Consider the following 13,978-nt stretch of genomic DNA (forward strand, 5'->3'; position numbering starts at 1 on the left):
GGTAAAATGTGTGTCCAAAGTGGTAAAATGTTGAACAAGATCTAGTAAGTAGATTTTTTTTTAATACGTCATAAATGGTACGGAACCCTTCATGCGCGAGTCCGATTCGCACTTGGCCGCTTTTTTTTGTTTTGCATATTTTGAAAAAAAATAAGGATAACATATAAACCTACTTTACAGTACATATGGTGCTACTTTACCGCACTAGTGCGAAAATTAGCATATTACGTTACTGTGTCGAACATTTAAAGGGCCATATGTACTGTAAAACGTTGTACGATACATGTGCGAATAGGTAATTCGCTCACGTGTCGATTTAAAACACTCCCTTCGGTCGTGTTTTAATTTATCGTCACTTGTTTTGAATTTCCTATTTTCGCACTTGTATCGTAATGTACTATTTTCATTGTGTCAATAACATACTAAAAATCATGGAGAATGGAAAATATTTAGAACTGGAAAATCGTTTTCTCTTTTTGAATGGTCGATCACGTGTTATATTGCGATACTAACCTCCCAATTAGGCACTCATTTTGTTAAGGAGATTGGCAGTGGCCTCGCCTGCTGCTGCACTTGGCATCCAAATGTCACCTTAGTCGCATAGAAAAGGTATCGAGTATGTATCATCGTTGATTAGAGTCTAATAATCATCGTGTCCTCGGCAACTGAATCTCTATTCTTCTTTGTTTCTAAATATAATTATATTTGTCTTAAAAACCTACCTGTACGTTTTACTTTACTACGACTTGTACGTTATACTTTATTTACAAACAATGAAACGGAAATTGCACGAAAATTAAATTTATTTCTCCTCAGTCAACATCCAACCTCCGCTATTGCGAGCAAATTATATTTCGATGTTTTCGAAACGCTTACGAAATGATCAGTAAGAAATAAGCTTTATATCATACCTATATGTTAACGGCACCAATCATGGGACATTTAAGAAAAACTTTGGAGTATTTATGATATTTTACCAACACCTGTAAAATTTCTTCCGCTTTATGCATTAAAAATTGAGTGTCCTTTTCGTCCTTTGTGTTTTTTTATGTATTTAATGAAAGCTACTGCAATTGGTTTCAATATTATCGACAAATTAAAACTTGTATCAACAAATATCAATTAATTCGTGGTAAAATGTTGCTAGCGTTTAAAAAACTGATGGCAAATACTTGTTTTCTATAGTAAATGGGATGGTTACTATAGAGCTGCGGTGTCAGCAAGGTTGCATTTTATCACTGGTCACTATGCCTGTCACTTTCGCACTTACATATTCTTTATTTATTCTTTATTGATTCATGACAATAAAATATTGTGTTGAATATAGCTTAAAATTAAAAATAAAACATAACATAGAAGAAATTAAAGCTTAATGAGTGATCCCAAGATGATTATAGTAATTAAAAGTATTAAAGAATATATGCATAATTTTAAATGAAATTTGTATCATGCCAATAAGATTTACGAGTAAATATCAATCAAGCAAATAAAATCAAAACATAATAAGTAATATTAGAAATTTACTAATAAAAATAAAAAATGTAATATAGTACAATCGGAATGGAATAAACCTCGAAATTTCTTGGACAGTCCTGAAATTTGGTATGTATGTAAATTAAAGGCCCCTTACTCATGTCCATATCATTTGACATTTTGGGACTTTGAGGAATCGCAGCCATCTTGGAAAATGTGTACCATCCTGGAGAAATTCACGTTTTACTCAAAATCTACGTTATCTACGAAAACATGGTGTGAGACAACATTCAAGCTTATTAAATTCTGCACAAAAAAGTCTTAGATATTTTTGCTAAAAAATACATCTTGTTATAGAAAATATTTGCTGAATAGAAAATATTGCTAGGTTTAGCGCTTATACACTTCCAGGGGACATTCCTTTAATAGGAAACTCGGAGGAATATGATTTCCACTTTTGTGTATACATTTGTACATGATCTACCCCAATATCAACATTTTACTTGACTGCAACTTTACCAGAAAGTAGGGTTATGGGTTTAAGTACTGATGATTCAGTAAACTGTAGCTTAGGATACTGGACAGATTAAAAAAAATACTTATCGGTAGATTCCTCTTGCCCTTCACAACACTTGTTATATTAAAGAAAAATCAATAGAGCCGCCTTGAGAGGACGCAGTATATCAAATCATATTTTTTTCTTCTAGCACCTAAATTATTGAGTGGATATCAAGACAGAAATCAATAGATCCATAATTGGTACACGAGTGCTATTCAATCCAAAATTACTAAAATGAACAGAGGAAAAATGTTTAGGGATAAATATTGTGATTGCAAAATTAGATTTTAGGTCTTAAATGGGGACAGTAATAAAATTTGACACATACAACCGCAACTCACGCGCTCTAATATATACTTAAACTGGTCGAATAATATCAAAACAAAATCAAAGTGATACCAATCTCAAAGTTCGAACCGGCCTCCTAACTTAGCAATAATACATTATTCAATATAAAAACAATCGCAACCAAGCGAAAAGAGGGTAAGATTTATGCCTCTCTTTATGCCTCTCGTGTGCTTGGTTTTGTATAAAAATGACAGTATATGTAGGCGACTATCCCCTGACAGAAATAAAGCTACTCATTATTATTGAAGTTGTCGTGATGTCGGTAATTCATTTCATAGTCATTTATATGTGGTGTTTTTTTAATCCTTTGCCAAATATTGCGAGATGAATATATAAGTCATACTGAGTAACTTTTACTATGAAACCAACCTCAGAAACGCGAAAAATATTTTGTTTCTTCCATAAAAAGCATTGATATCTAAAACGCGAATATATCCGTTTCGTTCGCTACGTCGCAAACGATTGGCAATTTGGCTAGGCCCCCTGAGTGCATAGCCAACGTGCCAACCATTAATGCTGCGTAGCGTAGCATAGTCAGTTCTGTCTATCTATAATAGTATTTACCATAGTATTCTATCTATATTAGTGCGGCAGTGACAGTTGCGTTTCGTTGGCTACGAAGCGAAATCATCGGCACATGACTACTACCCTGGGGGCCGATTTTTGAATTTCGACTACTTGATTTCGTGTATTTTGTTCAATAATATCTCCACTACTAGGCATTTAAATTCTCCTAATGGAATTGAAAACGAGTGGTCAACACCACTCGATTCCCAATTTCTGTCGCTCGTATTTAAAAAATAGCATTTCGCCGTTTTCCACAGATTTTCGAGTGACGAAATCGAGCGTTCGAAATTAAAAAATCGGTCCCCAGATCGGTCAAAATGTATGAAACATCGATTTCGTGGTTTCTCATATATTAAGTTCAAATTGCTCAGGTATGACCTATACGTATATTCACTTCGCAGAATATGGCTAAGGGTAAAAAAACCCAGTAAATGATAAATGAGGGTTTCGGGGAAATTGCTCGTATAAAAACTACAGGCGTTCCGCGTTTGATTAATTCGATAGATAAAACAGTTTATATAGCAATAATAAAGTTTTTTGGAAACGATATTCCATCTAGTTATTGAGTTATTGGATATGATGTTTCGTTTAGTTTGTATAATCTTTTTCGAGAAGTGTAAATGTTAAGAAGGAAGCTTAAATGTAAAAAAAAAACACAAATGTCCAGTAAAAATTTCCACTAACGAATTTAAACTGTCATACTAAAACGCCACAAACTAAATCAGTTTTTGCTTTTAGACAATATGAGTTTCGATCAGCTAAAGTATATAATAAAATTAATAGCGATATTGAAATTTATTCATGCGTGTATAGAGAGTGTAAGAACAAAGTATGTAACTGGCTAAAAAACCTGACTTATAATGAAATTGAAGAGATGTTAAATTAATATAATAATTAATATAATGTTAGGTTCCTCACGCGCCAGACTCTTAGTAGCGGGTACGAAGGAATCCAGCGCCTGGCTGCACGCGTTTCCTTCGGTACACACAGACACATTTTGGAACCGCACACTCTGCGCGTTGCAACCTGCCTGCGACTCGGCATCCGGGTCTGTGCTCCACATAGGTGCCCCTGCGGCACTGATGTCGACGCCCTTGGACACCACGGGCTCTCCTGCCAAAGGAGCGCCGGCCGCTTCTCTAGACACGCCGCGCTTAACGATATTCTCCGCCGGTCTCTTGCCAGCGTGAACGTGCCAGCTCTTCTTGAGCCAGCTGGTATTGTAAGAGACGATGGTAAGAGACCGGACGGAATGTCACTAATTCCAATTTGGGACGCCACATGTGTAGACACCCTAGCCCCGTCTCATCTCCACGGCACAACTGCAAAAGCCGGCGCGGCGGCAGAGGCGGCCGAAAAATTAAAAAAGATCAAGTATAGCGGTCTCGGCCCCGAATACGATTTCGTACCTTTTGGCGTCGAGACCCTTGGCCCGTGGGGTCCGAATGCATCTACACTATTCAAGGAATTATCCAAAAAAATAGCAGACGCTACCGGTGATCGTAGAGCTGGCAGCTTCCTCGCACAGAGAATAAGTATTGCGATACAACGAGGAAATGCTGCCAGCATCTACGGCACCATGCCGCAGGGGGATAGTTTTTAATTATTTATTTTATGATTAGTTTTATTTATTTTTAGATTTAGATTTTAATTTTTATATGTATTATGTAGAGATGTTAAATTAATATAATATATTCACACACACACACACACAAACACACAAGAAAAGATAATTGTTGTACATTCTACCTTAAAATATATATACATAAGTTGTTGCAGTTGTTATAATTCTATTGTTTTTGTTTTTCTTAAGTAAAATGCTAAAATGCAATATCATCGAAAGATAATATATGTACCTATACGAACATGTTATATTGTAAGCAAAACATCCTGTGGAAGAGCGGTGTTCTCTTAACACAAGTATCTTAAATACTTACAAAGAGGCACCAGCACAGCTACTGTATACCAAATCATAGTTACTGAATAAAAGTATTTTTATATATTTATTTTATTATACTAAGATTAAACTAACGTTTCACGTGTTTTTTACATGTCGCGCGAGAGACACGTGAAATTAGCTTAATTTCCACTATTTTTTACCAAAATACATTTTTATCAATCGTATGCACCTACATTTACTAACTTCTGTGTCTACAAAGTCGTTCAAAACTTCCTTTGGGGTTCGATTTCAATAAATCCGCTCTTAAACGTAGTGGAGCGGAGCCCGACAACTCAAAATTCAAAATTCAAAATTCAAAATTTTATTCTGCAAGTAGGCCTCAAGGGCTCTTTTACAAGTCAATACAACATTTACAGTAACATCATATAGTGACATGAAAAATACATAACAACATTTTATAAATACAACAGCCAATACCTGGGTAAACATTACATTATAATAATCTTAAAATAAATAATTACTACAATACAATAGAGATGTATAGTCTCTATGGTTAAAAACACATTAAATCTGGAGATGTAAAAGGTCCCCAATGTCAGAGTACTAATATTAATAAAATTTGGAGGTGTAAAGTCTCTCCAAGTGTCAAAATAAAATTTATACTAAATAAATAAACCGCGTCTGGACTGTTAAACTAGCAGTCTCATAAACTAATGCTACATTCTGTACATAACTAGTATGTACCAAGTCAAGTATATTATACAATATGACAGAGACGTATAGTCTCCACGGTTAATACATTAAGTTTGGAGATGTATAAGGTCCCCACGGTCTGAGAAAAATAATAATACACAATAATAAGATTTGGAGGTGTAAAGGTTCTCCAAATGTCAAAGAATAAAAAAAATAAAAAATTGTATGAAATACATATTTCACGTCAAGAGACTGTTAAGCTAACAATCTTAAAACTAGTTCTACAGAATACATAACTACTATGTATTTAATATGTCAATGTCATCATCAAAATAACTAAAACATAACAAACATTAATACATAAGGTTGAACAGCTAGAAACAACAGCGCCATATGCCTCTCCGGGACACTGCACGCAAAACTATTACAGCTTTTGAGACTGGATACTTGGCCATGATTCCGTGTCTCCCAAGTAGTCATCTATTTTATAGTATCCCTTTTTGAGAAGTGCATTTTTGACGTATTGCTTGAATGAAGTATAGGGCAGGTTCCATGCCTCTAAGGGTACTTTGTTATAAAATGTTACACAGTTTCCCATGAACGATTTTTTAACTTTCTGTAGACGAAACTTGGAGACTACTAACTTATGTTTATTTCGCGTATTATAACTATGGATATTAGACAGTTTCTTAAAGGACTTTATATTCTTATGCGTATACATTATCACATCTAGTATGTATTGTGAAGCTACTGTGAGAATATCTATTTCCTTGAATCGTTCTCTCAGTGAGTCACGAGAAGCCATGTTATAAATGGATCTGATTGCCCTCTTCTGAAGAACGAAGATGGTTTCTATGTCAGCTGCTTTGCCCCACACCAGTATGCCATAAGACATAATACTGTGAAAGTAACTGAAGTAAACTAGGCGAGCTGTCTCCACGTCAGTAAACTGCCTGATTCTTCTTACTGCATACGCGGCAGAGCTCAACCTTTTCGCCAGGGCAGATATGTGAGGGGCCCATTGCAGTTTACTATCTAAAGTAAGGCCCAGAAAAACCGTATTCTCGACAAGGTCCAGCGTTTCGCCATTCAACGTGATGATAGTTTCAGATTTTCTTACATTCGGCAGCGAAAATTTGACACATTTCGTCTTTTTCGCATTAAGAAGTAAGTTATTTGAGAACATGTTTCAGATTTTAAGGTCCTAATAAATTCAACACTCTGCTGTAGGTTTCCTGTCAGTTTATGTAACTTTTTTTATATATTATAGCAGATTTTACTAAGTGTTTGTAAATGAGCAGTTTCAACAACATTTTGAGAACATGTTTCAGATTTTAAGGTCCTAATAAATTCAACACTCTGCTGTAGGTTTCCTGTCAGTTTATGTAACTTTTTTTATATATTATAGCAGATTTTACTAAGTGTTTGTAAATGAGCAGTAATAAAACGTACATATATGAAACTCTTTGACAAACCAAATACATTTATTTTTCATTAAGCACGACTTTGCGACTTAGAATACCTAATTACTTTCATTATACCGCGGGTACTTAGGTAGCGTGTGCAAGTCAAGCGAGCGAGTCAATGCGTGAGTTCAAAGTGATTCATTGAAATGAAGGAGCACTCAGGGGACATGTTCCCTTATCTTACTTTATTATTTAGGATACTTCGACCCGTCGGGATCGCATGTGTTTACTCCTTTGCAACTCTCAGCTGGTTTTGTTACCCCGGTTACTCGTCACCTTAACAATTGGGTGACGATTCAGCGCATTCGGTTCGTAGTATAGTTTCCGAATCCTTATAGTTTCGCCATATCCGTCTGTCTGTGTGTGGTGGTAGATCTGATATTTGTGATATCATACATGTGGGTCAGTAAATAAAGTACGAGTCAGTCTCGGCCCGAACTTGGTGTTTGATTCATATCCTTAACATGGTGCAGCCGGTAGGATCCTTAGCCGGTAGGTGTCTTTGCTCCGTGGTAGTGTGCTAGAAAGCTGCAATTTGGCATGGATGTATAAATTAATAAAGCCGATATAGTCGTATAATAAACTTTAAAAAAATATTTTTTAAGGGTATCTCCCCTACACGTAAAGTGGGGGTGAACATTTTTTTTGCTTCAACCCTTCAGTGTGGATTAAAACAAAAGACGTACATCCACAGTTAAACGTTATTACGACATTAAATGGGTTGTTACAGTTACTTTGCATTATTCATGTAAATAAACTGAAATTTAAGATAAAAATTGCTTATTCTACTCTTTCTATTTTTCTTTAATATTTAATTTCTCTAAAAGTTTAATTGGCTATGAGTAATGCCGTTGACTATTGGCATTTTTAGTACGAAAGAGTAAAAAAATAATAAAAAATAAGAGGCATACCCGCTAATTTTATATTCATATTAATAATCGTTTTTGCACTCATGTACAATGTATTATATCTAGGACTTATTGCTATACTTTACTTTTTCATACTTTAATGAAAAAAAAAAACTTTTAAAAATTACTACAGTTTCCTAAAATATGTTTTTTCATCAATACATATAGCAATCTAAATGTTTTTCGCTTTGGGATATTTATCTTTAGACATGCAGTCTCCGATTGCTAGTAAGTCCAAAGGATAAATCATGGCCATACGTCTATTAGATATAAGGTTTTTTTATATAAGTATTACTTACTCTCTCTATAAATTAGCTGGACACTATTGTTACCGGTTCATATTTGTATTTGTTATTGCCATGACTTTGCCTCAAGAAAAAAATCACTTAGTATATTTTTCACTTATTTTTCATTTATCACTTAGGACCAAAAATAATTAAGGCGCTATTTGGGGTAGTTAGAAGCACACTTGTAACAAACAAGGTGTACGTAGAGTTCGGCTTCGTTAAGTCTTCAGTGCAGTGTATTTAGTAACCGATCCATAAACGTCAAATTTATAATTAAGTATAATAAAATTACATTCAAGTTAGTGTTGCCATAGCAGAATGCAAAGGAGCAAAACTGTTGAGGGAAAATGTAATGCATATGTGTGTAGAATCCAGCGCTAAAACCAAATATTCTAGAATAGAATCAAAGAAATATGTAGTAGTCAGGTTAGGTAGAGTACCGGCCAATAATATAGGTATCACCTTTGTGTGTTTTTGTATGAAGTTGTATAGAGTAAACAACATATATTTGTTTGCAGATTGCATCTTTTACTAGTTATTTTATATAAATATATGATATATTACTGTGAATTACAATAGGAGACTCAGCATATTAATAAAAAACCATAATAAAAAAAAATAAGTAGAAAATACATTAAAAAAAAACCTCTATAAAAAGAACATTACATGAAACCGATTATTTTTTTCGTTCGTACAGAGGAATACTTCTAGACTACCCAAAGTAGTGAGGTGGATGTTACTCACAAACATTAATAACCCGGAATCTGCACCTGCAATCGATACAATATTAAGAATTGGCAGAAGACACAGATTTTCAAAAGATTATCAAATATATGCCATTCGGTTAATTCATATTGATTCTTCTTTTTCAACCCAGCGTTTTTCCGGCCTAGTGCCAGGGTCCGCTTCAAATTAATTTTGATTAATATATAAAAATCCCATAAGGTAAACGGTTTCAGGCTCTCTACGAAATTATAATCTCACGTTAATTTCCTCAGTCCCTAAAATGACTTCTTTTGTACATATACTTACCTAGTCATGCCCGTAAGACACGCTTCTTCGTGTTCATAGACAAATAATCTGTAATAATTACCCTATACAAGTAATGAGAAGCTCTTGAAATGCGCGAACAGTGGATGCTCAATTGCCCTACATTCCCCGCCCGACCACAAGTATGCCACGGCATTTCTAATTGATTTCATTGAGCACGTGCCGGAGTATTGTACAAAGTATTGCTCTTTTACGTAGTTCGAGGAAAACGTGATGGCAATTAATTTGATTTCTTACTCGCGATTCTGTTATTTTAACTGACGCGTCCAGTATAATTGGGCAATACAGGGAAAGTAATGAATCTGTTAAATTGTTGATTTGCCATGCCGCCATTTTTTGCTGACAAAACTGGGACCTTATTCGACAAGCGAAAACTGATTCATCCTATGAACGTCCCATTGACATGAAAATTTACTACATCTCGAATAACATCAATCCCACCTGTCAGTAAGACTATGTTCACAGTACACTACAACAAGTGGGGTTTTACCGGATTAGGTTTTTAATAAAAATAATAAATAAAAGTACGGACTTTAATTTTTGAAATAAAATAAATACGAAACTTTCATCACCTAGTACCTAGTTAAGGAACCACCACGCATATAGTAACGAACCCCTAATCGAAAGGCTGTCACGACGACTTTTCTACCTTTCTTCTCACATCTAGTTCAAGTAAAATAAATTTTTGTAAGCAGACGGGCGTATGGGTCTCTATTGGGTCAAAAAAATTATGGAGAGAATTTCACTTTGTTAATATGCCAGTTGATCGTCGGCGTCACATTTGAAGAAAAAAAAGTCGTTATTTGCATAAATTGATAGTTGCTTTAGTATAGGTAACGCCACGAAGTTTGAAATGAATGATTTCACACACACACACACACACACACAAAAACAACAACAACATGTCATGAAATACCTACGCACATTTCGCATAGGTACATGTCTACTACTACATTTTGCTTTAGTGAGGATTATAGTTGTCAAATGTTGGTGAGGATTGATAACTAGTTAATTTTCGAATTATGACGGGTGAAATCATATCATCGTTTGACTAACTTATCAGTCTTATCACACACTAGTGACTGTAACATATCACTGGACTGGGAGGCGCCTGGATACCTGGTCGAGTGTATCCTCCAAGCCTTCAGAGTTCTTAAGTGAATATTTATATAAAAGTCCAAGTTTTTATATAAAATATATACTAGCAGAAAATGGTTCTCTAAATCGTCGAAAATTATATTGCCGAATCCTCGTAGCCAATTTTTTGATATGTATCTTACTTAGATATAAAATTTACAGAAACAGAAGTATATATCCCCCTCACAAGGCCCTGTCTAATTTTAACATCACCTTATGGTTCATTTGATGTAATTATTTTACCACTCACATAACTTTATGGTTTTATTGATGAAATTTTCTTGGTCTTTGATCTTTAACTTAAAGAAATAAGACGCATTATTTTCAGCTTTGTTAGGTGTGTTTAATGTTATTATGCATTATACGAAATTGTACCTACTGACATAACGCTGATGTATAAGTATTTTTTAGACTCAAAATGTATCGTTTGTGGTAGTGGCACTTATTGTCACACCACACATTGCGCGGTTACCTCACACTATTTAAGGCTGCACCCGACGCCAACGACCTCGCGCGTTTGGGTAGAACTTATACCCCTGACCGCACCACCCGCTGCAAAAGATCGAGCGCGCAGAACTATGCGTTTCTAAATAGAATTTCGCTTGTCCGCGCGTGCAACGCAGCATAGGTCTGTTTAGCAACACGACTTGCCCCGCACTGACTATACGGACTAGAGCAGGGTAATGGTAGGAACCAAGGCGGGATTAACACTTAACACTTTTACGAATTTGCAAAAAGAAAGAAAACGAAATCATTTTATAGTGTTTTGTGAGAAAGATTGTAAAGTTTTATATATTTTCGATAAAAGTTGCAGTAGTAATATAGGATACAAGTGAGAGAAATAGGGGTGACTTCAAGTTTTTTTAACTTTATTAAATATAAAATAGATTTTCAAAAAAACTTGTAGATTGATTTTTGTTTCTGCTCAGAAAGTGTCATATTTAATATAAAAAATGGTTCAGAGTACCTCAGTTTTACGGTATTTTGCGGGAGGAGGAGCTTTCAGTAGTTCCACTGGTATCATTAAGATGAATTGTTATTACGAACATAAACATAGAGGATTTTTTAAACACACTTTGTAAACAGGCTCATTTGCGTTAGGAATTTATGAGACAATAAATAAGGGCAAATCTATATTATACTTACAACTGATATCCTAGTCTGATTGATGTATTGCCCTAAAATAATTACCCGTTGTCCTCTAAAAGTTTGGTCTAGACCGCAGAACAAGGCGGCATTTATGCGTAAAATGGCGATATTGAAAAGTTATTACTTTTTTGTTTCAGGATGAGAGGAGCCAAGGCAATTTATTTGATCCTATTTTTTGGTCATCTTTCTGCGTTACCGGATACGATAAGGATTGGTAAGGAGTAGGGATTTTACGTATTGACTTGGATATTTTTAGCACGTAAGTATTTAAGACGACGCAAAGTTTGGCGGCAGGTATTTTGATTTATCTCAGCAATTACAAAACTCATGAAAGTATTGTTTGGTTGGTTATTTATGGCATCGAATTCATTTCTGTAGTTGCCGTTACATGGTTGGTTAACTTTTATAGCAGAGAAAAACGTATCAAAGATGCCTTTTTTTTTAACAAAAAATTTCATTGTACAGGCAAATGGGACCGATCCAAGCTTCTAAATTTTCCATGTAGTGTCTAAACACACACTTTAATACTGTAGTTGTGATTTTTCGATTAATTCTTGTGCGCGAAGTATTGTAATAAGGGCGGGTTTTGGGAAACAAGCAAGCGCCGCATTTTCAGGTTATATTATTTAACGATGCGCTACCTTAAAAACACTCAAAAGTAGATGTGACATTTATGAAAGACTGTTAAATCGAATAATATCTTTAAATCTGATTTATTTAACTTTAAAGTTATTCGTCACGATAAATTGATCATGAAAATAATGATAATTCAAGTGAAGTTTGTACATAACACCAATTCTACAGTTCTAAATTCTCTAAATAATTGAACAGAAAATTAGGGATTCTAAGAAGCGACGGATAAAGTGAAATAACTTCAGAGCTAGCGATGTAATTAGAAGACCCGAGAACGATTGCTATTAAATTGGTTCTTGGAACTTTACTGGGTTGGAAAGTAATTCTCTAATTATTAAATACGAGTAAAGTACTACTTAATAATATAGCTATCTATTTAGTCTTATCCTGATGGCTGATACTGAATTTGCGAAATGTATTAACAGTGATACGCTGAGGTCGCTGTTTGCTATGTAGGTCATAGTTATTACCTATATAGATCGTGTCATTCACGAAGACGCGTGCCTTGACTCGTATTGCCATGTTATTAAAGGTTAGATTTGACAAATCTGCGCGTCATCGTGGATGACACGAACTATAGTATTGATGCGCCAGCGACAATATTAATAAATAATAATAATAAATAATAAATATTATAGGACATTATTACACAAATTGACCAAGTCCCACAGTAAGCTCAATAAGGCTTGTGTTGAGGGTACTTAGACAACGATATATATAATATATAAATATTTATAAATACTTAAATACATAGAAAACACCCATGACTCAGGAACAAATATCCATGCTCATCACACGAAGAAATGCCCTTACCAGGATTTGAACCCGGGACCATCAGCTTCGTAGGCAGGGTCACTACCCACTAGGCCAAACCGGTCGTCAAAGTCAGATAGAAGTTTCTTACACTATTTATGCCGTATATCGGGGCGACTATATGACTAAAACTAGGGTGCGTAGCCAACGTGCCAATCGTTTACGCTCCGTAGCGAACGAAATGCAACTGTCACTATTGCACTAATATGGAAGAGTGATAGAGAGAGATACTCTACAGAGCGTTAGCGATTGGCACGGTCGCTAAGAACCCTGGGCTGCCCATGTAACACACGTGCAAGCTGTGAAAACGTGACTATTAACAATTTACTCGTAACAAGTTTATCATAAATTTTCTCCTAGGCACTGTTATCATAATATCATATGTATTAAATCAAACATGCAAAGCTCTTGAAGGGTTCCCAGCAAGCTCGGTTCTCCTAATAAATGTAGTTAAGCTGTTATTTTAAAACGACTACCTAGCTAAATTGCTCTGAAACTTTGTACTTACAATATTAGGATAACGTATATCTAGACCTGTAATTAGTTTATGTAGCTTCAGATACCATAGTAAAAAAAAACAGCGAACTTAAGTTTTTCTTACAAAACTAGTTTACCTTTATTTCGTTTGTTTTATAAACTGGAACTACATAAAATTTTATTACATGCATGGATATACCTTGTGCAAAGTTTCATTACAATCCAACACGTAGTTTTAAAATGAGAACGAAACTCCGTTTGTATGGGAAGATAAAATTCGACCGAGCTTGCCGGGGACTCTTATGTCTTTAAAAAAATCAGGTCTTTTCTGAAATAGACTCAAATGAACGCAACTTTACAAAAAAGATGATGGGCTTCCTAATTAGCGACATTATATTTTTTTATGCAATTTTTTGTATAAAAATAATTAAATATGTTCATCCACGCCAAGGTTCACCTTGATTACCTAGATTTTTTTTTTGTAAATTTTTCGTGACTTTTGTGGTTGAGAGCAGACT

The 13,978-nt window shown here is 34.9% G+C and overlaps 1 protein-coding gene across 4 annotated transcripts in view; it reads left to right on the forward strand.

Annotated features, from left to right (window-relative positions):
• LOC133522911 (glutamate receptor ionotropic, kainate 2) overlaps window positions 1-13,978 on the forward strand; it is a 38,896-nt gene that overhangs the window by 4,032 nt on the left and 20,886 nt on the right. For all 4 annotated transcript variants that reach the window (XM_061858391.1, XM_061858390.1, XM_061858393.1 and 1 more), the window contains exon 2: window positions 11,675-11,751. In XM_061858391.1, coding sequence (XP_061714375.1) covers window positions 11,676-11,751 — 76 coding nt within the window. In that variant the 5' untranslated portion in view covers window position 11,675. The remainder of the gene's footprint in view (window positions 1-11,674; window positions 11,752-13,978) is intronic.

Source organism: Cydia pomonella, chromosome 11 (assembly GCF_033807575.1).
Source record: "Cydia pomonella isolate Wapato2018A chromosome 11, ilCydPomo1, whole genome shotgun sequence".
NCBI lineage: Eukaryota > Metazoa > Arthropoda > Insecta > Lepidoptera > Tortricidae > Cydia > Cydia pomonella.